Source organism: Urocampus carinirostris, chromosome 7 (genome assembly GCF_059441175.1).
Source record: "Urocampus carinirostris isolate Australia breed hairy pipefish chromosome 7, RoL_Ucar_1.0, whole genome shotgun sequence".
Taxonomy (NCBI): domain Eukaryota; kingdom Metazoa; phylum Chordata; class Actinopteri; order Syngnathiformes; family Syngnathidae; genus Urocampus; species Urocampus carinirostris.
Window position 1 is genome coordinate 29,211,707 of NC_142355.1, and position 27,944 is coordinate 29,239,650.

Consider the following 27,944-nt stretch of genomic DNA (forward strand, 5'->3'; position numbering starts at 1 on the left):
TAAAAGATCAAATTGGTCGTATTTGAATATACCAATATCAATAACGCTAAAAAGCAAGATCAGTGGAAGGCCTGTGGCTCTCAAACAGGAATTCCGGAGCCACCTGTAAAGTTAGGGGGTCTCGATACACCATCATCTCTATTTTCTTTTATTTTAGTATTCAAACTTTATATTCTATCTACAGTATATGAATACAGGTTCAAAGAATTTCAAAAGAGAGAATTGTTCCCCAAATTTACATTATTGTACACCTTGATATGGCAAATCCCTGCTTCCCATGTGTAACAGATTATTCAATCTTTAAAAATGACTTCTCTGAGCCTTTTTTTCTTTAACTTTGAAATGTTTTATTAATCCGGGTGATTTTTTTTCTTAACGTTGCCTTTACATGCCACTGCACACTTTTCTGTGCATTGTTTCTGATGCCGTCTACAAGCGTGACCTTGTAAATATTCCTTAGTTATTGTAATATTCGTTTATCTGTTTTCCCTTCATCCTGGAGTGACATTTCTTGTAACCAATGTTCACTCTTTTATAATCAATGGCAATAAAGTCCATTTAATCATAATATTGTATTGCAAGTTCGTTTATTGGGGAAGAGAAATACAACTCTTGACGAAAATGGATCAAGAAAACTCAAAAAGAGTAACAAAGCACTTACTTGTGTGTAGTTATCCTCAGTGATCTTGAAGTCCGAATAGTGGAAGTTGAGCAGGAACCTTGTAATGAACACACATGAATGCAAAACAGGCTCCCAAGGCCACGCCCCCATGTTTTTAAGTCGATGTGCACGTTTAGGGCTTTGTAACAATTTGAAACTAGATATATTTTTTACATTTTTACTGAGTCGTTAAATCATCACAATATTAAGAGAACGTCAAATAACGCCGGTTTGAATATTTGCAGGAACTTACGTATGAAACTGGACGCGATGGCGCCATCAAGTGGTGGGCACACCTACAAATTGATCGTCACAAATCGTTTGAAAATTGAGGGAATGTAAAATAAGACAAATACTCATTTATGGTTTCTTATATGCACACAAGTATACGAATATTAAGTGTTCGTTTTTTAATTTCAATTATCTGCAACATTCTTACTGTACTCTTTCTGTCCATGTCGCTCCAGCCCGCAAAAAATTACTTATAGTAATAATACTATGGTTTAATTATTTGTTAAATTGACTTTTTGTAACGCTAGATTTTGGAATGGCGTTACAACTTAGATTATAACATATATACATATTAAACATATATACATATTAAAAAATAAGAAAATCGTACAAAAAAACACGTGTTGAGATGAGCTAAATTATCAACAAAGAATACACTATATTTACTATTTTACTACACTTTCTCGATATCTTAGCTGGGCTTTCTGCTCTGTATAATTAAGATAAATACATAACCTTGACCTGACTTAACCCCAAACTACATATGAAAAGTTACTGGCTTATAACAATATTTTAAAAGTAATTTGGTTTGAGGTCACTGACGCATGCTTCCTGGATCAAAACGTCCATTTTGGACTTTACCGCATGAGTCACGTGATGTCCATCCATGCCACAATTGGTCGCGTTAATTCAGTTACGCGTAAAGACATTTCCGTTGTTGTTGTTCTTGCATAGTGTTTAGTTCTGTCAAACTGGCAGAAAAAAATGACATATTGTTGCATTCATTTCTTTTTAATGAGCTAAAATGGACCCTTTAAATAATTATACATTTAAATACAAAGAGATGCAGTTTATCAACAAGTAAACTTCACTTCTGTAACGTGAACGCTAGATGGTAGCCTTGCAAGATACAATCAACGGGCACTTCGTTTGAAAACAGGTAGCTATCTCACAAAAGTTCTGAATAAAAAAACAAGGATTATTTTACATAAATGAAATACTTCACTGAAGTTAGGTTAAAAAGACTCAATGCAGTTTATGTTAAGTATACAAGCACATAGCACATTTAAATACAATAGAACAGGGTAAAACATTTATAATCATAATAATAATAATAATAAATACGCCTTTTTATGGTTTAGCGCAATCTTGTGTATCAGAAGGAGTACTGTTCCGTTTTAGATTCGATTTTCACAAGCCAATTTCTGAATTAAAGTCATTACAAAGGTTCATTTTGACAAAGACATCTCTTTTATGGGAGGGACATTTGTTACACTTTGCTAACTTTAAGGATAAATCGAACACATCATTGTTTCTTATTCGAGATGGTTCCTTCAACGGGCAAGTTGTTTTTTTTTGTTTCTGGTGGTAATGGTGGTAGCGTTGGCGCCATCTTGAGGATTAAACAGAATGCGTTTTGTCTTGAAAAGTAAGTTTTTCCTTAAATTGAAATAGACATGTTGAATGGTACTTTTATGATAGATTAATGTAATGTATCAAATATCATAATTAAACTCATTATATAAATTCAATTTGACACCAGATCTATTTTAAGTCACTTGCGATACTTTGGTAACTATGACGACAAGCGAACAAAGACTTGTTTCTTAATCAAGATCAGCATCCTAATTTTTCGTTTCCGATGATAGTACAGTTTAGGTGTTTTTCTTCTCAACTGCTGGGGAGTTAAACAGATGGATTGGTTATTTCATGGTAAATTACTGCAAAGAGTCTACTTTATCTTTTTATATAGATTTAATGTGACATCAAATCCATGTTAAAAGAGAGACACCTGCGATAGTCTGCTATCATGTAATTAATTCAAGATGGTTCCCCTCCCCGGACAAATGTTTTTGTTTCTCCTGATGGACGATAGGATTGTAAATGGTCGTACTGTGATGTAATCGTTTTATGGCTTGAACTAATAATTTGAAATTTGCTGTAAATTCATTGTGATACTTTGTTAAGTATCACATAGCTACCAAACCTACCGCTTTAAGGGTGTCAAACTTAATTGAGTTGGGGGCCGCTGAAGCTAGGATCCGGGTGAGGTTGGACCAGTTGGGTTTTTCATGAAAACAGCGCTGATAAAAACATTCTGCTGTTCTTAAACGGAGTGTTTTAGATGTGTCCACTAGATGCTGCTGCAATGTGTAGTGCGACCGAAAATGAGTCCAAGGAAGACTACAAACTACATAGACTGAAACTGAAAGCAAATGGCACCTAGCGCTTGTAATGTCACATGATATTTGTGTGGTATTCTACATTGTTTGTTTTGCTGTGAGTAAATAGGTACCCTGTTGCAGTGGTAAGTTCTTGAGCCCAAGCCCGAAATGTCAATCATTACGTTCGGGGTGGGCCAGGCTTCTCTCTCGATGCCCTTTATTTTGCTATCCGCCCGTTTTCTCCCTTTCTGTCTCCTTCTCTCTCTTTTAAAACGCTGCGCTAGATTCTTAAGGACATGGGTTTGTTTTGGTTTTGTTCTCTTTTTGTTATTTGCGGTTGATGTGCGTATATTGGGTTGATTTATTTTATATTATACTGCCATCTTGGACGAGCGTCTGACCTGAAGCATGTCAACGCCTGTATTTACCAGCTGGCAGAGATGGGAAGCTGCCTCGTGGCCGTCATAGAATTTCTGGACTAGTTTACAGGCTGGGGGCGTCGTTGCTGTCATACACTTTCCGGACAAATTTTTAACATGTTACCTAGTGTTTATTATGTTTGTGTACTGAATGCTAAATGTAATTCACCCTGGTCATCCTGAAAGGGGGATTACCACTTGTAAGGTCCCTTCTCAAGGTTTCTCTTTTTCCTCACGCTGAAGTCCTTTTGTTCCTTGCCTGCATGTTGGTTTAAGATCAGGTAATTGTGTCATTGTAATCCTGTGCAGTCCTTTGAGACATTTTTGTGATCAAGGGCTATATTAATAAATGTGACTTGACTTGACTTGGAGGGCAGCACGGCGGCACAGTGGTTAGCGCGTGTGCGGCACGGTTCTAAGGTCTTGGGAACCTCCTGTGTGGGTTCAAATCCAGCTACCGGACTTACTGTGCGAAGTTTGTATGTTCTCCCCGTGCTTGCGTGGGTTTCCTCCGGGCACTCCGGTTTCCTCCCACATTCCAAAGACATGCGTTTCAGGTGGATTGGCCGGTCCAAAATGTCCCTAGGTGTAAATGAGCGAATGAGTTGTCTGTCCCTGTGTGCCCTGCGATTGGCTGGCAACCAGTCCAGGGTGTCCCCTGCCCACTGCCCGATGATTGCTGGGATGGGCTCCAGCACCCCGTGACCCTACTGAGGATAAGCGGTGCAGCTAATGAGATGAGAGATGACTTGACTTGGATGCTGTAACATTATTGTACGAACTAAAGTACGTAGTATTATGTTTTCTATCCCCGTTGAGCCGTCCCCATCAACTCTTGAAAAAATCCATCAGCGATGGAAAATTAATATAAAAAATATAAAATACGTAAATGTTTATACAGTCATGTTGAACTTGGATTTGGTTACAAAATCATAAATCACCCCTCTTTCTCCCGAGGCTTCTCAAATAAAACGGGAAATTTTGGGTTTGCTCCTGGCTTGGTCCTGTTAATCAGGTTAATTGGCCGGGCTCGGGCTGGATTGGGCACTTATTCCTGCGGGGTCGGGCTGCATATTTTAGGCCTGATCTTACCTCTGCTGTGTTGTGTTTGTACGGAGAATTGCAATCGTTAATAAGGGGAGCAATTGGTTGAGGTTGACAAGTATGTAATCGCTGTATGAATTGAACTCATAATTTCAATTTTATATTAAATCTATTGCGCATACAATGATTAATTATGACTATGAGCAAACAAAGAATTGTTCCTCATTCAAGTTGATTCACGCCCTGAGCCAAAAGCTTCTCGTTTCTTCTGACGGACGACCGGGTGTAAGTAATTGTTAAAGCTTTGGCGTCATCTTCTGGATGAAATAGAGTACTGCTCTCGGTAAGTTTTTCACCAAACCGGCGTGGTCGCCGTGGAACACGCAGGTTGTGTTGCGTGGGGCCGGGGCACCCCATCCTGCGTGGGTCCCGATGACGCCCCGAGAGGGTTCCCGTCCTCATCGTTGTCCGTTGCCATTGTGCAGACCCAACAAGGGACTTGTACCATCCTGGTTTTAGGCCTCGGCGCTTCTATGGGTTGCTCAATACCTCGACGACGACGACGGCCTATGGATTTCATCTTTTCTTTGGGGGCCACGGGGACCTTTTTGTCATTGTCGTGCATCTGGCTCAGGCGGTGGAGAAGGTCGTGGTAGGAGCAGGAGAAGAGGAAGCAACCTGAAGTTTTGGGTGGTGAGCGGCGTCTTCGGATGGTCACTAATAATCTGCAAGGGGAATTGAATGGTATTGTTCGTGTTGTCAATGATATAAACGTTGTGAAGCATTGGAAGCAAAAAGATGAAACAAAAAGGCTGCATTATTGTGCATACGTATAAAAGATTAGAAAATTGTGTGCGATAGTAGCACCAAAGTGATTTAGTTTGTATTCGGCGGAAACAGATTATTTAATGTGAAGTGGAATACTGTACATAAATCTGATCCAATGAATACAATTTTGTTTTAATTGTCATGATTTCTACATTGTAAACACGGTACTACGTTGTATGTCATTAACCGAAACAGGAGGAGAACCCAAATGCGTGACGTTTCTTACACAAGCTTTTATTTTATGGGAAATGGCGCAGTCATGCACGTTAACCCAAACGCCAGTGATTCGGCGATCGTTGGGCGGAAGACGTAAGGCAGCAGTCTGGCGTTGAATGACAGGAAGCCAGAGGCCGACGAGATCGATACTAATTACACAATCAGATATCGGACAGAGGGGGTCGATACCGGACAGGACGGGACGGGACAGACAGGATTGATACCAAAACTGCATATAATAATAATAATAATAATTTCCTTTGTATTGTCATTCTTTGTAACAATGTACACAGAACGAAATGTCGATACACCTGACCCGTTGTAGCGAGTCGATGCAGCCGCAGCCAACAGAGGGCGCCGCCATTATACCAATTAGGTATGACTCGGCCGAGGCGCGAACCAGCGACCTCCCAGTCTCAAAGCGGGCACACTACCATCTAGGCTACTGAGCTGGTATCGATATTAAACAGGAATAGGAAAAATCTTAAGTTAATAACAAATTTATTGAATGATTTAAGTCAATTTATACTCCTTTATAATAATAATAATGATGATAATAATACATCACGTTATGTACAATATGACATATTATTAAGAGTAATAGTAATAGTAATAATAATAATGACATTAATAATAGTATTGAAAAGATGAATCATTATGTTTTTATTGATAATAACTGTACAATTTATTTAAGGAACATTTTTTTGTAAAATAAGAAAATTAGGAAAATATCTGCCTTCTGCCACATTTAATAATTTTGCTCTTGTATTTTAAATCTTGCTCTCTTTTTTCTTTCTTTCTTTTTCTCTTTCCTCTCTCTCTCTTGCTCTTTTATTTCTTTCTTTTTTTCTCTTTCACCCTTACTTTTTTTCTCTGTTATCACTTTTCCTTTTTTTCTAATACTTCATCATTCTTTTGGTCCTTTCCTTCTCCATTCCTTCACAGTTTATTTCCTCCCTCCCTTTGTTTCTTTCTTTCTCTTCTTCTCTTTTTCCTCTTCATTCTTTCTTTCTATGTGTATCTCTTCCTTCTTTCTCTATTTCTCTCTTCGTTCAATCTTTTTCATTTCCCTTCTTCCTTCTCTCTCCCTTCAATTATTTATTTTCCTTTTATCCTTGCTTTTCTTCTCTCTCCCTTTCATCCTGTATTTTTTTCTCTTTTCCTTCAGTCCCATCTTTCTTTAGTTCTCTCTTGCTCTTTTTCTCTCTTTCTTCCTTCTATCCTGCAGCCCTTTGAGACACATTGTGATTAAGGGCTATACAAATAAACATGACTTGACTTAAATGATTTCGTTCATATTTTAATACTTTAATTTCACTATTTAAAAAAGTCATAAGTATTACAAAGCAAAAATACTGTAAAACAAAAATTTGTTACCTGGGCTTTGTTTGGGTCATAAATCTGCATGTTAATTCTACATTGTAAAGAATCAAAAAAAAAAATAATGATACATCATAATATTTAAAATGTTAAAAAATACATTGAGAGATTATTATTTACTTTTTTTTTGTCCCTTCAATTTTCCATCTATACTTTTCTCAGTATGGAAAAAATTGCCTATATAAAATACAAACTAAACACATATCTCCTGAGAGTGCCTGAATTCTGTTCATTTTTCTACACACACAACAATACAGTACTGTTTTTGATTTATTTATCTATTTCAAATACATGGATCGTTTGAGGTGTCTTTAAAAAGTTGAAAGTAGAGTATTTTCTCTATTAAGTATCATTTTACAATTCTCATCTAAGTTCAAAGAGCCTTTATATTAAATTTCCCACCGTCTATTTTTTTTTTTATCACTGTTGTTCCAGGACTCGCAACATATTAGGTAGTGGGAAAGGGGGAAGGGAGGGGTGGAGTGGAGAGTGATTTTATTCTCTTTCCTGGATTTTTTGATAGTGTAGCCTGAAATTGGTGAAAGTAAGAAAATGCCTGTTTTAATTACAGGCCAAATCCCAACCCAAACAACCGAAAAGATAAGAGTTTATCCGGTGGAATGAGTTGATTGAGGCTGCAATCATGATTTTGAGCAAGGAGAAGGCGACAGAGAGTAGCAAAATTTTAAGTTACGGACACCACCATTTAAGATTGTTTTTTGTTTGCCATGCAATATTCTATCAAATCCAGTAAACGTAAGTACCTGGAGCCTGGCGATTCAGTTTTTGTGTCCCCGCCCTGTTGTGGCACCTCCATGTATATTTCTCCAGTTGTGTCTCTCTTAACCTGTAGACGTCCTTTAAGCCTGGGAGAGGTTACATGACACGTTTTCGTATATTTTACAAAATTCACGTTACGGTAAATATGTCAGACATTCAGCTATTTCGTAACAGTGTGTAGAGTAATCCTCAGACCAGAGAACAACTGGTCTAAGTTTTGGTGCAGGTAGTGGTGCACCATTTAATATAGAGACTGCTGATTAATTTCAGCGGCCTTTCTGTGTAATAACATTTCTTAATGGCTGATTTGATGAATTCCTTAAACAAAAGTGCTCACTTTTTCCTTAGCAAGGCGCTTCTCCCAGACGGCATCACCGCCGTCAATATGCAGCAGCAGATTAGCGTATGTAGCGCTAGCCTCATGTTGGCTGAAAACGACAAAGAAGAGCTTCTTAAGGTGTGCAGTAAACCTTATACAATGCTGATATTGTGACTTTCAGCTTATCCAATCGGGGGCGGGGTCATAAACCAGACACTAAATGTACCCAAAATTCATAAATCCCCGTATTTGATTGACAATGTAAGCTTGCAAATATCATTTTCTTAAAGAAAAAAAAAATGAAAAACTATAGAAAGGGGAAGAAAAAGAAAAGAGAGAACAAGAAAAATATAAAAATTAAAAAAAGAAACAAGAGAAAAAAATTAGAAAAAGAGTAATTGCATTTTTTTGTTTTTGTCTTTTTCTCTTGAATTACATTCTTTTCTTTCTCTCCTGTTTTTCTTTATTTTCTCATTTTTTGCTTTCTTTTCCTCTACTTTTTTTATTCCTGTTGTCCATTTATTGCATCTGTTTTTTTTCTTCCCTATTTTTTATTCCCTTGTTGTTTATTCAAGTAAGTAAGTAAGCAGTACAATGTGTTTTTTAAAATCTAAATAACAAAGGTGTGTATGATTTATTACGAATATTTTGTTTTAATTAATATGAATCAAATTAAGTTTCTCCCTGGAATTTTTCAATGTATTTAAATAGAGAGAAATAAAAGCATATTAATGTAATGGTTGCCATGGCGCCCAATTAACCCCGCCCGTGTGGCGCCAGCTGCGGCTCGTTGACAAATTGGCTTTCCGTCTATTTAAGCTTAGCGCTGTAACGCTTTCCTTGTCAGCCCGTCAACAAACCTCTGCCCCGCAAGACGTGGGTTTTGACTCGGTCCGGTTTTCCTGTGGGTATTCTCTGTATTGTGCCCGTTTATTTTTGTCCTGTTTAATATCGTTTTCCAGTTTGTTCTCGTCTATTTTTGTCCTGTTTATTATTCTCTCCAGTTTTTTCCCCGTCTAGTTTGTCCTGTTTATTTTTATCTATCCTGTCTGTCCCGTCCAGTCCGGTATCGACCCCATCCGTCCGATATCAACTCGGGCAATTGGAATCGATTGATCTCGTCGTTCTCTGGCTTCCTGTCTTTTTACGCCAGACCCCTGCCTAACGTGCATAAATCCTCATTTCCCGGAAATAAAAGGCTTGTGTGAGATACGTCACGCGTTTGGGTCCTGATCCTGTTCTGGTTCATGACAATTAAATGTGAAAATAAACCAAATACTGCTTAATTTTAGTAACATGTTGACATCAAATACACTGAATTATATATATTTTTTAAAGTGCATACTACCCCAGGGAAGTCACAAATGGTCAGATATCTGAGAAAAATGTTCAATTCATGTTTTTCTTGTTTGTACATTTGAATTCATCCTGACGTTTACTTTTTACCCTGAATATTATTTACCAAACTTCGAATAAATCACCGACAATATATCAATCCGATGTACTTATTTTGCTGATTAGAAATTCATAAAGGTTTAGGTTATGAATTATTTATCTAATTCATGTATTCATTTTGTATTACTGTTTTATGTATTCATGAAAAGTTTCTTTTTTTTAAAATGTATTTATTTATTGATTTATTTGAACCTCTTATTGGTGTGCATGTCCCATTATTTTGCTAACATACTAATTACCCATTTGTGAAAGGTTTATATATTTAACTTAATAATAATTTGATTTATTTATCCATGTATTTATTATTATTATTTGTTTATTCATAAAATGCTTATAGCTTGTATTTACTATTTTTTTAATGTATTTATATTTTTATTGTTTATTAAATGTTTAGCTGTTAAGCATGAATTCCTTTTTGTATTTATTTATTTGCATGCACATTTCCCATGAGTTTTTTTCAGTTTCCGAATTACTCTAACAAATAATTACTGTGCAATGACCATGACTTTTATTTAAATGTTTTATCATTATCAACGATTTTATAAATATATATAAGGTAATTTGAGTATTTGAAAACATTTTTGCATTTCTAAGGAACGAAAAATTAATTATTTCACTAATTCTGAATTTGAAGGTCACAGGTATTAAACATTATAAAATCCAGTGAACCCCACAGGAAATGCGATGAAATTACTTGAAATATTTTTAATGACAAAAACGGATGATAAAATTGAGATTTTTTTTTTTTTAAATTTGCACAATAGTCTTTAGTCCCAAATAATAAGGGATGATTCAGTTCTTTGTATGATTTATTTGTTTTAAACATAATACTACTTATTTTTATACTATTACCCTTATTATGAAAATCTGTGGCATGTTATCCTGTAAATGTTATTCCACCATCAGGGTGGCATCTTTTAATTCTGTGGGGCGTTTCACATGTTACCATGACAATATATTTTATTTAATTTTATTCTAAAAAATGTTTAAGCGTGACAGCAAATAAAGGGAAAATCCAGAACTTCCTTACCTGATCTTGAAAATCTTGAAAATGTGCAGAGATCTGACGTTTACGCAGAAGAAGTGCGATGTTTTATAGAGGCGGCGAGGAAGGGGATGTTGGGGGACGGAGTTCCATTGGGGGGGTACCTGAATGCCAGAGTGGGAGTGGGAGGGGCCCCAAGACACTCCAACCCCACATGGAGAGGAGAGGCCTCCGTCATTTGGTCTCAAAGAGTGTTTCCGCTTCGTTGATGAGTAAAAATCACATTTGACGACTTCGACAACAAAAGTGAAGGTTCATCATGAGTAAACACGTGTGAAACATTCAACCTGGTTTGAAACGCAACCTTGAAACCATAACCTGTACGAGTGGCAATCATAGTTTGGCCCCTGACTTGAATCCTCTTGGTTTAAAAGAACCCAAGCCCTGTTCAAAACACACTTGAAACCCTAATTAAATGTCTCACCAAAACCTGGATTTAAAAAGAAGTACTTACACAGTTTTTACCAAAAACCCTACTTTGAAACCTGAACCGTAACCCTTAATTGAAGCCATCACAAGGTATTGTCACAACCAGAACGGAATCAGGACCCAATTGCGTAACGTTAACCACAAGTTTTGTTGAAAGAAAGAGGAAGGGCTGCGGCCACGATCCGGTGCTCGCTGGACGCGGGAAGCAAGTCACTCTCGCAATCGGATTGTGATCCGAATACAGAAGTGGATCTTCTGTAGCTGGCGATTCGGTGTCAGTGACAGAAAACAGGTCCGGTGCCGGGAAAGGAGAGCAAAATTGTGGTCGGGGTTGGAACGAGTCGTAAGCCAGGACGGGAGAGCAAACGTGGTCGAGATAAAAAACGGGTCGTAAGCCGAGACGGGGGGGGAGATCAGGAACGGGCAGGTGGAAAAACGGGTGCAAAAACGGGACAGGCGGGAGTCAGGGTCACAAAGGCTTGCCTTGTAACAACAGGGGTTCGCAGACGGACTGACAAATGGAGAGTGACAGGACCGGGCTTAAAAAGGGACAGGGAGCCAATCAGATGGCCCGCAGTGACTGGCGCCAAATGAGCGGGCACAGGTGATCCAAATTGGTAATCATGACAGGTATGATATTAAATCTGACTTTAAATTAAATGTTTTTTCATTTTGTAAGATAAAAATAAAATACTTGCTAAAATCTAAACTGGATTTTTCCTGGTTAACTAAAGGAAACAGTAAATGAGTTCATATATTTTATAAAAGAACTGTATATATGGAACCTTACCTGAACGGTAATTACCTTAATCCTCCAGTTTTGCAACATTTAAAACCTAGCCTTGTTTTAACTTTAAACCCTGTCTTGAAACCCTATTTCGAATTAAATCATGACTCTCATTGATTGAAACCCTATTTTGAAATCCTAAAGACGAATCCAACATTTTATGTAAAAACAACCAATTAAAACCGTCATTTCGAAAGCGGAACTTTTTCTTAAAACTTAACTTGAAACCCTAGCTTAACTTCGAAACCCATCTTAAAACGTTGACCCCGTTTTAAACCCTGATTTCAATCCCTCACACCTTTTACATCAAAACCTGGTGTGAAACCCTAACTTCTCCTAACCCTAACTATAGTTTAAAACATATACCATACCATGAACACTTCATTTGAAACACTTATCATTATTTGACACCGTAAACCCGACTTTAAGATGTTTTTCAAAACCGCACCCTTTCCTTTAACCTCTAACTTAAGGAAAACGGTACTGAAAATGCTAAATTAGCGCTAGCCTAACCTTATGTTTTGCCAGCTTAACGTTTAACTGAAGTAGCCTCTGGAATTCTGTATTTCATAAATAAATGACCCAAAAAAGGCTAAAAGGTGTCTACGGATTCTCCGGGACATAACTTTCAACAGGAAGTTAAAGATTCGGACAGGAAGTGGAAGCCAGAACGAGTGTGGCTTAAAGATGCCTTAAACATTTCACGGGTTATTAAAGCCGATGCGTGTCGTGGCATGGCTTCTCTTGACTTAAGCGGCCATTTAGTAGCTTTGAATGGCTCCCTGGTTGCCCCGGCAACCGCACGCGCCATCGCCATAGTCATCTTGTATGCATTTCTGGTCCCATGTAGTCATTCTAGAAATGTGTACTAACTGATTTTTGCAATCCGGAGATGGAATAAGAGCTTGCTCTGTCCACCCTCTTGCTATCTGTGTTCAGTGAGGAGGTAATAGGCACCATACTTCTTCTTCTATATGTGTATGTGTGTGTGTAGCAGCAAGGCTTTGATGCCAAGTCCTTAGCTTGGCCTTGATGCTAGGTCCTTAGCTTGGCCTTCTTGGCCTTGCTTGGCCTTTTGATGCTAGGTCCTTAGCTTGGCCTCTTTGATTTTTGCATTTCGGAGATGGAATATGAGCTTGCTCTGTCCACTCCACGCATCGGCCCGGTATTGCAGTACCTCCGGGAACGGTGCATTCGCAAGGACCTTAGCTTGGCCTTTTGGCTGAGAGTAAGTGTCCCGGCTCCTAGGCTTTGTAGCGTATTATGAACTGACCGATAACGGATAATGGATAATGAATAACGAAGATAGATCAATAACCCTTAAAACCCCCCCCCACTCCACGCATCGGCCAGTACCTCCGGGAACGGTGCATTCGCAATGATCGCAGTAAGGCTTTAAGGCTTGGACCTTAGCTTGGCCTTTTGGCTGAGAGTAAGAGTCCTTGGCTTTGTAGCGTACTATGAACTGACCGATAACGGATAATGGATAATGAATCAAGAAGATAGAACAATAACCCTTAAAAAATCCCCCCCCCCCTTTCTATGTTTGCTTACACAATCATTTGACTCTAAATACTTAAAGCAAAGTAAACCAAAAATACTTTTTTAACAATATAACATGCTATAAGACACAGTGCTAGTCTAGTCTGTGTTTGTACTATATAAGTTAAAAAGGAAAATCCACTTGTTTATATGATTCCCTGAGGGCGGCCATTTTGAGAGTAAAGTGTCGGGGGGACGATGACATCACGAACACTCAAGCCTTCGCTAACACCCAATCATGGCTCGCCTTTCTGAAGCAGTGCCGTGATTGGCCTGAATAACATTGATCATAAGTTAACACCAGATTTCAAAATGGCCGTCCCAGTGATGAATAAAAACAGGTGGATGCTGCTTTTTAAGTCATATTTTACACAAAATATCGTTATATAAGTCGAGGCTACTTTGAGTATATTTCATTAATACTGTATAAAGATGTTAAAATGCAGTGGTTGTTGGCTAATATTTTAATTAGGTCAACTATTTATATTTTTAAAATTTTTGTTGATCAAGCCAATGTGTATGTCAGGCCTACATTCTGTTGTTTCTTAAAAATACATTTTTTTTAATCAGTTAACCACAATATCCAAGTCTATTTGCATTGATCTTTCTTTATAATTACATATATAAAATATTATCTGTAGTTTAATGTGGTCATAATTTTTACTCACTCCAGCGTAAGTCACCAATCTGGTGTCCGCGAGCCCCAGGTAGCCCACTAAGAACCCCTCAGTTGTCACGATTACTGATGTGACTCAGCTCATTTGGCGCCAACCGCTGCAGGTTCTGATTGGCTCCCTGTCACTATTTCAACCCAGTCCTGTCTGTCCCGTTTTCAGTCCGTCTGTGAACCTCAGTGAATATTAGGCAAGCCTTTTTCAACCCTGACTCCCACCTGTCCCGTTTTTCGCTCCCGTCTGACTCCGGCTACGACCTGTTTTGCTCCTGACCACGTCTGTTCTCCCGTCCCGGCTTATGATCTCTTTTTGTCCCCGACTACTCCTACTCTGCCGTTCTGGCTTACGACTCGTTTCTGACCATGCCTTGCTCTCCCAGTCTTGGCTACCGACCAGTTTTTCCGTCCCTGACACCGCCATCGCTCGCTACGCAAAATCCACTTCGGTGTTCCGATCTCAGTCCGAATCTGAGAGCGACTTGCTTCCCGCGTCCAGCGAACAGCGGATCGTGGGCGCAGCCCTTCCTCTTTCCTTCAAGAAAACTTGTGGTAAACGCTTTGCAATTGGGTCCTGTTTCCGTTCTGGTCCTGACATCAGTAGCCCGCAGACTAGCTCACCAGTTACAGGTCATTGTGATTTTTTAGGAAATAAGACTTTTGTATGTTTGAGCCTTTTTCACCCTACTTGTAGCAATTCTAACACAATAACAACATAGTAACTATATAGAAATAACATGATAAGTTGTTGCCATATTTATGAGTGTATAACGCGCATTTTCTTACCTAAAAAAGAACTCGGGTGCACATTTTACTCGGGGGTTTGTAAATTATTGAATATCGCTGATCATATTCATAAAAAAATGGATGCAACAGGAATCAAACCCGGGTCGCCGCATTCTTACGACAGACTATCTGTTTTATAGATGACATGAAACGACACAAGGTGTTATCTCACTAGCACATAATTTTTATTCAGTGTACCAGAGACCAATGTTAAAGAATGTGTCACGGTTGCCCATTGCCCTCACTTGGCCCCGCCCGTTTGGCGCCAGCTGCGGCCCGTTGCCTGAGTGATTTCCCTCCTATTTAAGCTCAGTGCTCTCACTCAATTCTTGTCAGTCCATCAACGAACCTCTGTGCACGCAAGACGTGTGTGTTGACTCTGTCCGGTATCCTGCTTGTGAATCCTGTCCAGTATCAATCCCGTCCATCTCGTCCTGTCTGATATCTGACTTGAGTCTCCAGTATCGATCCTGTCTATCTCGTCCAGTTTGATATCTGACTCCAGTCTCCAGTGTCTGGTATCGATCCAGCCTGTCTCTTCCTGTCTGATATCTTGCTACTGTCTCCGGTATCCGGTATCGATTCCACCTGTCTCATCCTGTCCAATATCTGAGTTTAGTCTCCGGTATCGATCCAGTCCGTCTCGTCCGGTCTGATATTTGACTCCAGACTCCAGTATCTGGTATCAATACAGTCTGTCCCGTTCTGTTTGGTATCGACCCCGTATGTCCGGTATCTGTTCGTGTATCTGGTATCGATCTCGTCGGACTCTGGCTTCCTGTTTTTCCACGCCGGACTTCGGTCTTACTTCTCGTGCCCAACGATCGCCGAATCACTGGCGTTTGTGTTCACGCGCAAGGCTGCCCCATTCCCTTAAAAAAAAGCTTGTGTAATAACGTTACTGATCTGGGTCCTCCTCCTGTTCTGGTTCTGACAGAATGTAGAAAAACGAGAGTTGTCCTAAAAGATTTAAATCATCAAATTAAGCCCGATGAGGGAAACTACTCTTCTATGCATCTGATGATGAATCAGACAACGAATGAAATTGAATAAATACATTGTAAATCTTAAAGTTTGTATCATGTTCACAGTTTAAGTTGTCAATCAATTATTCACTCATGGCTGCATGTATTCACCCATGTTGGTCACTTAGTTTGAGGTGATAAAATGTGACACAAGATTTTATACTGGTTTTTAAATCTGAAATTGGAGTGTGCGTCGCACACGTGGGCCTGTCATTGTCAGAACCAGAACAGAGGGTAGACCCAAACGCGTAACGCTTCACACCATCCTTTATCGCTAAAGAGGAGAAGTCAGGCGCGGGAAAACAAACGCCAGCAATTCGGTGATTGCTGGGCAGGAGAAGCAGGAAGCCCACGAGATCGGAGCGCAGGCAGTAGGCAAAACGAGTCGGACAGGGGATCGATACAGGATACCGGGGCTTGGATCAGGGATCGTCACAGGATACAGGATACTGGATACAGGAGAATGGGGCTTGGATCAAGGATCGATACAGGATACAGTATACCAGAGCTTGGATCAGGGATCGATACAGGATACAGGATGGGTTGGGAACAGAACGGGAGCCAGAGTCAAAAAATGCTTGCCTTGCAAGTGCGGAGGTTCACTGACGGACTGACCAGGAGCGAATGAGAGCACCGAGTTTAAATAGGAGGGGAACCAATCAGGAAACGAGCAGCAGCTGTAGCCAAACGAGTGGGCACAGGTGAGAACAATGGGCGAATCATGACATTTATATATGAATGTAAGTGTTTTAGAAAGGCTAACTGGCAACCGTTCGAGCTAATCAGTAACCAAAAAGTAGTTCTCGGCTTCAAATAAGGACGGTGACCCTTCATTATATTATGCAAAAAAAACTGTAAACATGTTAATTGTGTATTTTTAAACTAGAGTACAGTATACCCAATAAAATGGCTTGTGAGGGTACATGGCAATCCAATTATTGTAACGGTTGCCCATGGTGCCCAATTGGCCCCACCCATTTGGCGCCAGTTGCAGCTCTTTGACTGATTGGCTTCCCTCCTATTTGAGCTCAGTGCTCTCACTCACCCTTTGTCACTCCTTTAACGAACCTATGCACCGGCAAGATGTGGGTTTTGACTCTGTCCGGTTTCCCGCCTGTGTTTCCTATCCGGTATCGTTCCAGTCTATTTTTGTCCTGTTTAATATCAATCTCCAGTTTCGCTCCCGGCTATTTTGTTCTGTTTGTTATTGATCTCCAGTGTCTGGTAACGTTCCCGTCTATTTTGTCCTGTTTAATTTCCATATCCAGCGTCTGGTATGGTTTCTATCTCGTCCTGCTTGTTATCGGACTCCAGTCTCCAGTGCCTGATATCAATCCTGTCTGTCCCGTCCTTTCCAGTATCGACCCCATCTGTCCGATATCTGCTCGTCCAATTGTTATCGATCTCGTCTGCCTCTGGCTTCCTGTCATTCCACGCCAGACTGCTGCCTTATGTCTTCCGCCCAACGATCGCCAAATCACTGGCGTTTGTGTTAACGTGCATGACTGCCCCATTTCCCATAAAATAAAAGCTTGTGTGAGAACCCAGAAGCATCTGGATCCTCCCCCTGTTCCGGTTCTTGACAATTATAATTTGGTAATTTTGAAACCTGGGCGGAGTTTTACCTGCAAATATACTACAATGGGATATATATATATATATATATATATATATATATATATATATATATATATACGGAAATTACAGATTACAAATTGAAAAAAACTCACTGGGTTCCATTTCCCGGCGTGGGGTCAGTAGAACACACCGTGAGCGAAGAAAAGCCGGCCGCCTCCCACTCAACGGGATATTCTTAGAGCCATTGTTTCTATTTATAGGCGCCGTCTGGTTGTTATTACTCTCCCAGATGGAAATGTTTGAATCGGTGTCCGCTATGCAAAAAGCGCATGGCCTTGTGTAAAAATTGTCACACGTGTCACATACTTTGCAATTAGAGGCGCACATGGAACTTGGTCCAAGGGGATGAGCCACCAGGATTCCGAGCCAGTTTCCTCAGTTTGGGGATGTCAACATTAGGTTTTTCTGGTCAAACAAATAATTAGAATAAAAAAGGGGAAATCTTTTGACTCATTCGCTCCCTAGGTTTTGTTTTTTTGTGTGTGGGATGAAAGTGAAAAAGTATTAGTATTCAAATGTATTTATTTTATTATTAATATATCTTATAGTTTTCACTTTTTTTTTCTTGAAAATAATATATTTTTTAATTATTTTTTTTTTTACATTTTTTAAATAAATTATAGTTTTGACATTCTTTACATTTTTTAATTTTCTTTTTATATTTTTTTTTGTTTTTTAATACATTTCACACTTGTACTGTAATATAACATATTTTTGTTTTTTTATACATTGCCTTTTTAGATTTAATTTTCAAATACGCTCATTTTATATTTTCCACATTTAATAGCTATATATATTTTTTTAATTTAATAGTATTTGTCTTTATTTCCCTTTCTTTCATACTTTTAATATATTTGATATTTTTCAACGGGACTTAAAGTATAATACTTTTACGATTCACAAAAACGAACTTTTTTTCTTTTTACTAAAAATAATAATTAGCACTGCTGTTAGCGTAGCATATCAGAATCAGTTACATTTGTATTGTCTCAAAACAACTCCAGTCTTCTTCACAACATCATTGCAGTTTAAAATCACAAATTAAAAGCGCAACAATATTATCAAATATATATTATATATATATATGATAGAGAGAGATCAATTTTCCAAAAGGAAAAAAATCTTTCCTCAATACAGTAACTTCATTAAGCTAGCTCTTATTTTGTTGTTGATGCTAGCTAAACTAGCAAATATGACCAGTAACAAATAATAAAATAGTAACCTTTTACGGGTTGAAACAACCTGACTGACAATACTAATGTCCAGGTTTTTTTAAAAAAAACCTCCAGTCAATCCTGAATGTCAAACTCCACTGAGTGACTCATTTCCTTTTCTAATAACAATTTGTCGGCACAATATGTAATGTTATATTTTCATATCGTTGCTAATTGGTAATAAACATGTTATTGATGCTACTACCTATTTGTTGCCCTAGAACTGGCTGTAATTACTTATTAGAACTAAAAAGACAATATTTTCCTGGTTGAAACAAACTAGCTAGCAACACAGTTGACAAATCTCTTCACACTCTGTTGTTTTTATGAAAAACCCGTAAACAATGCCTGAAACGGTTCTGAAATTTAAGCTAAACCGCAGAGAGTAACTAAATTCTGTTTTTACTGAGCATTTGTTAGCATAATGATCTAATTATTTCATTGTTGTTAAGAGGGAATACAAAACAATTGATGTTAGCTAGTTCTTGTCGCCATTGAACTAGTACAAACTAGTTAAGTAATACATTTAAAAAAGATAAAATCTTGGCATAAACAAGCGATTTAGCAACGGAATTGACAAATGTATCTTCACATTCTGTTGTTTTTATGAATAACCCTTTAACAAAACCCGAAACAGTTCTGAAACATTAGCTAAACCACAAAGAGTGACTAATTCCCTTTTCTACTGAGGGTTTGTTAGCATAATGATTCAATCTTGTTCTTGCTAAGTGGGAATAAAAAAACTTTATCCACAATTAATATTCCTGTAAATTGTAGACAACCATTTTTGTGTGTTGTTTACGTTTACACAATCAAGCTAGCGTCAGAATGCGGGGCCGGTTAGCGAAAAGCGAAAGCTTTCGTCGCATTATCAAGTTTTGATTTATTGAAGAACAGTGTGACACTATCGTTGCCATTTGGCTTTTTCTTTTGCGGCGTAATGAAACGCAGAAGAGCGGTGGCGACGTGACTGCCAGAAGCCGAAAGATAAAATGCGTGATTGCGATGCTCCAGCTCATCTTAAGATCGTAAATAGATGCCGATTTCACTCTGGAACATGACATACCGCAGAAAAAAATGTTCCGGAGGACACGGGAAGGCTGCCATTTTGAATTCTAGTTAACATTTTGACAATTATACGTAAACCTGGAAAGTGACTTCAATGTTAACAAAAAATAGAGATAGATGGCTAAATCTAAGGTAAAGGATTCTTAAAACTTGTCTGTAGTCAATACAATGCGAAGAAGTTATCGATATTTGGTAAAAAATTGCATAGAAATGTAGATTTAAAAAGTCCTTGTTGGAAAGATAAATGGTCTGTTATGTATTACTTTCTTTTTAAAGGTATTGTCCGGAATTAGGAAATTGTCTACTCGCTGGCGCAATCCTCTGGATTAACTCATCGTTGCATTCTCCGTCAAGCTCCTTGTGTGGCGCATTCAAATACAGACAATCCCCTACTTACGAACATTTGAGTTACAATAAATGGTAGATACAAACATTTTTTTCGGGATGTCGAAAAATACCTAGACATTGCTGTAAGTTAGATTTTGTATTGTATGCACCTTTTTCAGAGTACAGGACATTACTGTAGTGCTTCTTTCCGCTTCTACCGGCGTGTTGTGGTCAATGTTCCCTCTAAACTGCGCGCGTGCGCAATCGCGCACTGCCCACACATTTTCAGCACACAAGAAAAATCTATCCAGCGCAATGTTGCCTCTAAGCTTCGTGTGTGTGCAATTGCGCACTACCCAGAGCTTTTCCGCTCACAAGAAAATCTAGCCAGCTCACAAAAATGAGGGCTCAAAATTGCTAATTAAGAAGCGGATAAAGTCAAAGTTATGGTGCAAGAAGGTAAATATAGTTGAGTAAAGTCAGTAGAGTTTTTCGAGAACCGGCTTCTTCGGCACGGCTCACTAAAAAGAACTGGCTCTTTCGGGTCCCAAACGGCTCTTTAAGTTGTTTTTGCTTCTTTAATCCCTACACGACCAAATATTATGTAAAATTGTGCACAAAAAGACTTAAAGGAAGGGGGGGAATAGAACAAAAAATCAAAAAAAATACTAAAATTAAAAAGTAGTAAAAAGCTGAGAAAAAAAGAAACAAAAGGAAGAGAAAAAAGAAGGAAAAATTCAGATAAAAAGCCAGAAAAAAGAAAAGAAAGAAACAAAGAAAAAAAAGTGAAAAGAGAACAAAAAGAAAAAAGTAACAGCAAGGAAAAAATAAACACAATGAGACTTTTTTAAAAGGAATTAAACAAAAGGTAGAAAAAAAAACACGGAAAAAAATAAGAAAACGTGTGTTGCATTAAAATTATTTCCAATTGTATCAAGTGAATCTTGTTGCCAACATTGTACTTCCACCAAATTTTTGCATTGCCGGAAACTCAGCAAAATGTAACTTGATGTCAAGTTTTGAACATGTTTGGTAATGATTTAGTTGCCACACTTGGGATTGCCGTTGCTCACTGTTGTTTCAAGCGTTGCTCACCGACTTTGAGTGAACGCTCAGAACTGTGGAAAATTAGAGGGAACATTGGTTGTGGTGCTGTGAGAGGTCACCCAGCATCCACTCCGAAGAAGAAATCCGCTTCCTCTTCCTAGTTTGCGTGTAAATATTCTAAGAACTTTGACATTTTTATAGTTTAATATCTTGTGCATCCATTCAATATGGTTGGTGTAAAGTGTGAAGGAGGGGCGAGCCGTTTTATTGGAGATGAAAGTGGAGTAAGAAAGCTTGATGCGGTTGAGAAAATAGTTGGATCGCTTTTTTCTGCCATTTTTTACCACGGAGGAAGAAGTAGCCTAACTCTTGAAGCTCATCTTCCAAAAGTAAGTTCAACTTAACTTTATTTATCTTTATAGAGCATATTATTTAATGAAATGTTTATTTTTTTAGTACAAAACAATAAAGGTTACTCATACCAACCCTTAAACATACTTATATAAACCTTAAACATACAAAATATACCACTGAAGCAACTTACGAACCAATTCAACTTACGAACGATCTCATTCGTGGGTCTGGCAGCGTCTGTAATAGCAGTTGAATTAATGGTTTCATTGTCGTTATACAAAAAAAAAAACGAAATTGGAGGACATTTGCCAAAAGCACACATGGCTAGAGCACCCACTTCTACACGCATGCCCTTGCACCCCTGTGTTGTCCAGGCTTTATCGCCCCAACCCCCAATGCCGAAAACGCAACGCTTGGACATTTGGTTTTATTGCCATTATACAAAAGTAAAACGAAATTGGAGGGCTTCTCCTTTCAGTGTATAAAAGCAATTTGAAGAGCGGCCGGCTAGGTGTGCGCTAGCATTGGGTATCCTGGAATGGAAACATATCTTCTAAAATAAAACTGTCCCGAATGTAGTGGTTTACCACGAGTTGTGTCACCAAGTCATTCATTTTATGGCTAATGGACCTGGCGTTGGCCGACGGCATACAGGAGCCTATCACGGCCGGGCATTCAAACAGTCACACCCAATAGAAACAGAGCGCCCTCAGAGCGCAACATAACAAGGACAAAATCAATTCGTGAAGGAGTGAAGCAGCGATAATCGAAGTAGCGAGGGGTTTCTGTACAGTACTTCAATTTACAATGTCTTGTCACTAGAATCAACTAAAATCAGACAATATTTAACCATTAATAATGAATATTCTAGAATTCTTGGAAGGTTAAAAAAATAGAAAAATCCAAAGTACAAAATCCATTAAAAAAAAAAAATCCATGCCCGACTCTTTCACATTTAAGCATTGATTTGCCTTTTTTGTATCACAGGTAAGATCCATCCATCCATTATCTGCACCGCTTATCCTCAGTAGGGTTGCGGGGGTGCTGGAGCCCATCCCAGCCATCTTCAGGCAGTGGGCAGGGGACACGGAGACGGACAAGTTTTTTGCTCATTTACATCTCGGGACAATTTGGACCGGCCAATTAACCTGACATGCATGTTTTTGGAATGTGGGAGGAAACCCACACAAGCACGGGGAGAACATGCAAACTCCACAAAGCTGCCGTGCTGCCCTCACAGATAAGATATAAAACAATCTCCCTTTTTATCCTATGATTGTTTTTTCACACAGTGCGTTGACATGCAGTGATATTAAAAATAAATAAATCAAAGAAATGGATTCACCTTTCCTACGCCAAGAAAACACTAAAATATGTCGACTGTCATTACAGTGATATATCAGTCGCAGTTGTTTTTGAATCAACTTAGCTCGCATTTCAAAATGTTTTATTGACTTCGATGACTTGCAGCAGATGGAACCCCCCGCCCCCACATAGACCCCTTACGCCCTTCCAAAAATAGCATGTTTACTAAAGTAAATGTTAGTACGTGATTCATTTCTTCATCTTGAGGAATTTTGTCATGAAATTAGGGCTGTCCGGAAACAACCTTTTCACTTCTGATCAAATACTGAAAATGCATCCGATTATTTCCCGATCCGAATGGATATCATCACTACTGTATGTGTTTTTGCCTTACCAGTTGAGGGTGTTCGCTGCCCACTGCCCGAAGATAGCCGAGATGGGCTCCAGCACTCCCGCTACCCTACTGTAGATGAGCGGTGTAAGATTTTATCGGTTATCAGTACAGACGCTCCCCTACTTACGACCATTCGACTTACGCAAAATGGTAGATTCGAACACTTTTTTCGCGATGTCGAAAAATATGCGGACGTTGCTGTTAGTTAGTATTTGTATTGTGTGCACATTTTTCCGAGTACAGGACATTACTGTAGTGCTTTTCTCCGCCGCTACCGGCGTATGGTGGCGCTGTGAGAGGTCACCCAGCATCCAGCCCAAAGAAGCAATCCGCTTCCTCTTCCTAGTTCGTGTGCAAACATACAATACTACGTCTACTTTATCTCTAGCGCGTTAAGAACTATGACATTTTTATTGTTCAATATCTCGTGCATCCATTCAACATGGTTGGTGTAAAGTGTAAAGAAGAGGCAAAACGTTTCTTTTGAAATGAAAGTGGAATAAGAAAGCTTGATGAGGTTGAGAAAATGGTCGGCACGCCTTTTTCCGGCCACTTTTTACCACGGAGGAGGACCTCTTGAAGCTCATCTTAAACTTAACTATTAAAGTTAAACTTAACTATTTATCTTTATAGAGCATATTATCTTGTTAAATGTTTATCTTTTTAGTACAAAACAATACAGGTTACTTATATAAACCTTAAACATACTTATATAAACCTTACATATAAAAAATATAGCACCAAAGCAACTTGCGAACAAATTCAACTTACGAACGATCATCCAGAACCTGTCTTGTTCGTAAGTAGGGCAGCGTCTGTATTGGATATTTACATTCCTAGTTACTATCTATTATGCTCATAAAACTAAGTCATTCAGACGGATTGTTAGTTTGATCACGAGGGCGCTGCATTTAACATGAATATGCTGCTGAAGACAAAAAAAAAAACAGAAAAGGGATCTGGTATTTACTGGTTGTGTGAGAACGCCAATAACTGAGATTGAAATCCAATACAAATAATTGGGGTGATATTGGACCGGTATCGGATATCGATATCGGATCGGAACACCCCTAGTTATAATGTTTTGTTTCTGGCATTTGAAAAATGTTTACACAAGTGCAAGTGATCCAATGTTCCTGCCACTTCTCATTTTGCTTCTCGGTGACCGCAAAAGAACGGAGTCGGCGTTTTGCGGCGGCGGCGCCAGTTTGCACCTGCTTTCCAGATGTGGCGGAAAATCCGGCGGATGAAACGCGGGGATTTGCGTATTGTTTATTCCACCAAGAAGGAAACAAAATGGTTGCGATAGTGCCCGTTTGCAGGGTCGGAGAGAACGTCATTATGTAGATGGAATAGAAAAAAATCTAATCAAATTACAGGTACATTGAGTTAAAGTAAGGATTACTTTGTAGAAGTACTATTATATTTAAAACTATACTAGGCTAAATTTATTCTTTTGTCTGAATTTAATTTCTCCTTCAATGTAGCACTCATACTGTTGAATTGGCTTGAGACTGCAGTTTCGTGAAGGCGGCGCAGTGATGCGTTTAGAATAGAATAGAATATACCTTTATTGTCATTGTTACAAATGGGCTAACATATTGTGACAACGAAATTGGGCATGACACTCCAGTTTTACACATTCATAGTGAGGTATGAGCAAGAAGATAAAGGAACAGAGAAGATAATGTTATAAGACAAGGGGGATAAGGCTATAGTTATAATTTACATGGTATTTACACAAGAAATGTCGGCATGTGGGATGTTACATACAGGGTTGTCGTGATAACGTTGGTATCGTAACGGTTGTGCAATATTGCATTTGGTGCAAAGTCATCATAGTGCGAAAATAGTCAGCATATGCATTGGTGCAAACATAGACATCATAGTGCAGAAACAGGAAATGGTCAGACATTGTGCAATTTGAGCATTAAACGTAGTGCAGTCGACATGTGCAAGAACAAGACATGAGTAACATTATATTCGTATGAGGAAGTGTTGGCACGAGTTTTCAGTTTTTTTTTGTGCGGTGTCTGTTTGAGCAGTGAACAAACATAGTGCAGACAGCATGTACGTGAGTACCATTTTACATACGTGTGAGGTAGTTTTTTTGCAACAGTTTTCAGTTTTTTGTGCGGTGTCTGTTTAGGGTGGTAATGGCTGTGGGGAAGAAACTGTCTCTGAGTCTGTTCGTTTTTGCTTTGTGTGACCTGTAGCGCTTGCCGGAAGGCAGCAGGTCGAAGAGATGGTGGTCGGGGTGAGAAAAGTCCTTGATGATGTTTTCTGCTCTGCTGAGGTAGCGAGAGCAGGCAATGTCCTCCAGACTGGGCAGAGAGCAGCCGACGATTCTCTGGGCTGTTTTGATGATCCTCTGGAGCTTTTTCCTGTCTGCTGCTGTGCACCCAGCATACCACACCGTGATGCAGTATGTTAGGATGCTCTCCACTGTGGCTTTGTAGAAGGACACCTGCAGCTGCTGTTTTAGGTTATTTTTCCTGAGCAATCTCAGGAAGTGCAGTCGCTGCTGGGCTTTCCCTACCACCGCTCTGGTGTTTGCAGACCAGGAGAGGTCGTCGGAGATGTGCACGCCCAGGAATTTGAACGAGTGGACTCTCTCTACACAGTCTCCTTTTATGATGAGTGATGAGTTTAAGAACATTCACTAAATATAAATGGTAAATGGTCTGCATTTATATCGCGCTTTTCAAGTCATTGAGACCTCCCAAAGTGCTTTACAATGTGCTTCACACTTACCCATTCACACACACACTCACACACCACTAGGGAGTCAGCCAGGCAAGGCGCCTACCTGCTTATTGGGGGCATTAGGGATTCAGTGTCTTGCCCAAGGACACTTCGACATATAACACAGAGGAGCCGGGAATTGAACCTGCAACCTCTTGATCCCAAGACAAGCGCTCTACCTCCTGAGCTGATGTAATTGTCTTCTTTTTGTATTTCGCTGCTATTGGTTTTCAAAATCACCATACGATCGCTGTATTGTTATATAGTGAGAATGTTTTACTTAGCCTAGTAAATGTGAATATTGTCTAGCGGACTGGCATCCCGGCTGCACATTTCTGAGGTCATGGGTTCAAATCCAGATACCAGCCTTCTCGTGCCGAGTTTGCATGTTCTCACCCTGCCTGCGTGGGGTTCTGCCCGGCACTTCAGTTTCCTCCCACATTCTAAAAAGATGCATGGCAATTTACGTGGTGACTTCAAATTGTCACTAGGTATGAATGCGCGTGTGAATGGTTGTCTGTGTGTGCCCTGCAACTGGCAACCAGTTCAGGGTGTCCCCTGCCCACTGCCTGAAGATGGCAGTAGGCAGTCCCTACTGGTGCAGATAATGGATGGATGGGTTTGGCATCTCCACTTTAACCCTTGTGTAATGTTCATGCTGTTGTTACTCAGCCAGTGTTTGTGGGTCTGATGGACCCCTTGCATTTTGTGGCATTTAATGCTTCACAATCAAACAATTAATGTCTTAAAATACTGAACAGATGTTTACCTTATCCAATTTACAACCAGTATAAACAATATATATGTCACGACCAAAACGGAAGTAAGACCCAGATGCGTAATGTTAATCACAATCTATTGAAGTATGGAGGAAGGTAGTGCCCGCGATCCGGTGCTCGCTGGACGCGGGAAGCGAGCCGCTCACAGACTCGGAACGTGTACGGAATGCGGAAGTGGATCTTTCGGAGCGGGAGATCCTTGTGTAGTAGACGGAAAAAACGGGTCGTTAGTCGGGACAAAAGAGCAGAACGTGGTCTGGGTCAAAAACGAGTTGTAGCCGGAGACAAACGGGGAAATCAGGAACGGACGTGTGGAAAACGGGTGAAAAACGGGACTGACGGGAGTCAGAGTCAAAAATGCTCGCCTTGAGGAAACAGAGGTTTGCTGACCGACTGACAACAGCCGAGTGAAAGGATGGAGCTTAAGTAGGACGGGGAACCAATCAGGAAGCCAGCAGCGGCTGGTGCCAAACGAGCGGGCACAGGTGAAAGTAATCAGTCATCATGACAATATATTGTTAATATTTACCCTTTAACTTTTGTGAGGTCAAATGTATACGTTATAATAAAATGTAATTGGGAAAATCAATAAAATCTAGATATGAGTGGAAAAACATTTTCTAGTGAAGCAAGGTTTTATTTCTTTGACCTTGAAATTTTGACCTTTGTACAACACAAGCTAAAAGAATGAACAAGATGAACATATCAGTCAAGACAACACATCAGCCCCATTGAACACATAGCCTTTAGCCACTTTCAAGATGGCGGCGCATACAATGGATGCTGCGGCTCGATGCTTGATTGTAGACTTCGGGAGACCAGAGAGTAGTGCATTACAGTAATCGAAACGGGAGGTAACAAACGCATGAATTATAATTTCCGCATCCGACTGAGACAGTATAGAACAAATTTTAGCAATGTTACGAAGATGGAAAAAGCGGTTCTAGTAATTTTCTTTACATGCGTTTCAAAGGATAGATTAGGGTCAAATATGACACCTACATTTTTAACTGAGTCACTCTGTGTGATGTGACATTTGTCAATGTTCACAGCAGTTTTTAAGAATAAGTCGCGGCATTTAGATGGACCAATGACTAACATTTCGGTCTTTTCAGAGTTAAGACGCAAGAAATTGAGTGACATCCACTCTTTTATCTCAATGAGGCAGGCCTCCAAATTTCCACAGTTTAGTGTGGCAGATTCCTCCAACGGAAGATATAGTTGAGTGTCGTCTGCGTAGCAGTGGAAGCTGATATTGTACTTGCGAATAATATCACCTAATGAAAGCATG

The 27,944-nt window shown here is 39.4% G+C and overlaps 1 protein-coding gene and 1 pseudogene across 1 annotated transcript; one reads left to right on the forward strand and one right to left on the reverse strand.

The window, feature by feature from the left end:
- Window positions 1–4,109: 4,109 nt before the first annotated feature.
- On the reverse strand, window positions 4,110–10,646 carry admb (adrenomedullin b). The gene is made up of 4 exons (XM_088339350.1): window positions 10,529–10,646; window positions 8,062–8,152; window positions 7,709–7,810; window positions 4,110–5,245 (listed from the first exon to the last, which is right to left on the reverse strand). Exons 2-4 carry the CDS (start codon window positions 8,145–8,147, stop codon window positions 4,873–4,875), a joined length of 561 nt encoding a protein of 186 aa, XP_088195476.1. The 5' UTR covers window positions 8,148–8,152; window positions 10,529–10,646; the 3' UTR covers window positions 4,110–4,872.
- Window positions 10,647–12,798: 2,152 nt separating this feature from the next.
- On the forward strand, window positions 12,799–12,958 carry LOC148362893 (U2 spliceosomal RNA; annotated as a pseudogene).
- The last annotated feature ends 14,986 nt before the right edge of the window (window positions 12,959–27,944 follow it).

Coding starts and splice junctions, on each gene's coding strand:
- admb (XM_088339350.1), bottom strand. CDS start 8,147: ATGAGGCTAGCGCTACATACGCTAATCTGCTGCTGCATATTGACGGCG. Junction 7,811..8,061: donor AGCGCCTTGCTAAGGAAAAA/GTGAGCACTTTT, acceptor AACCTCTCCCAG/GCTTAAAGGACGTCTACAGG. Junction 5,246..7,708: donor ACTGAATCGCCAGGCTCCAG/GTACTTACGTTT, acceptor TTCCCCTTGCAG/ATTATTAGTGACCATCCGAA.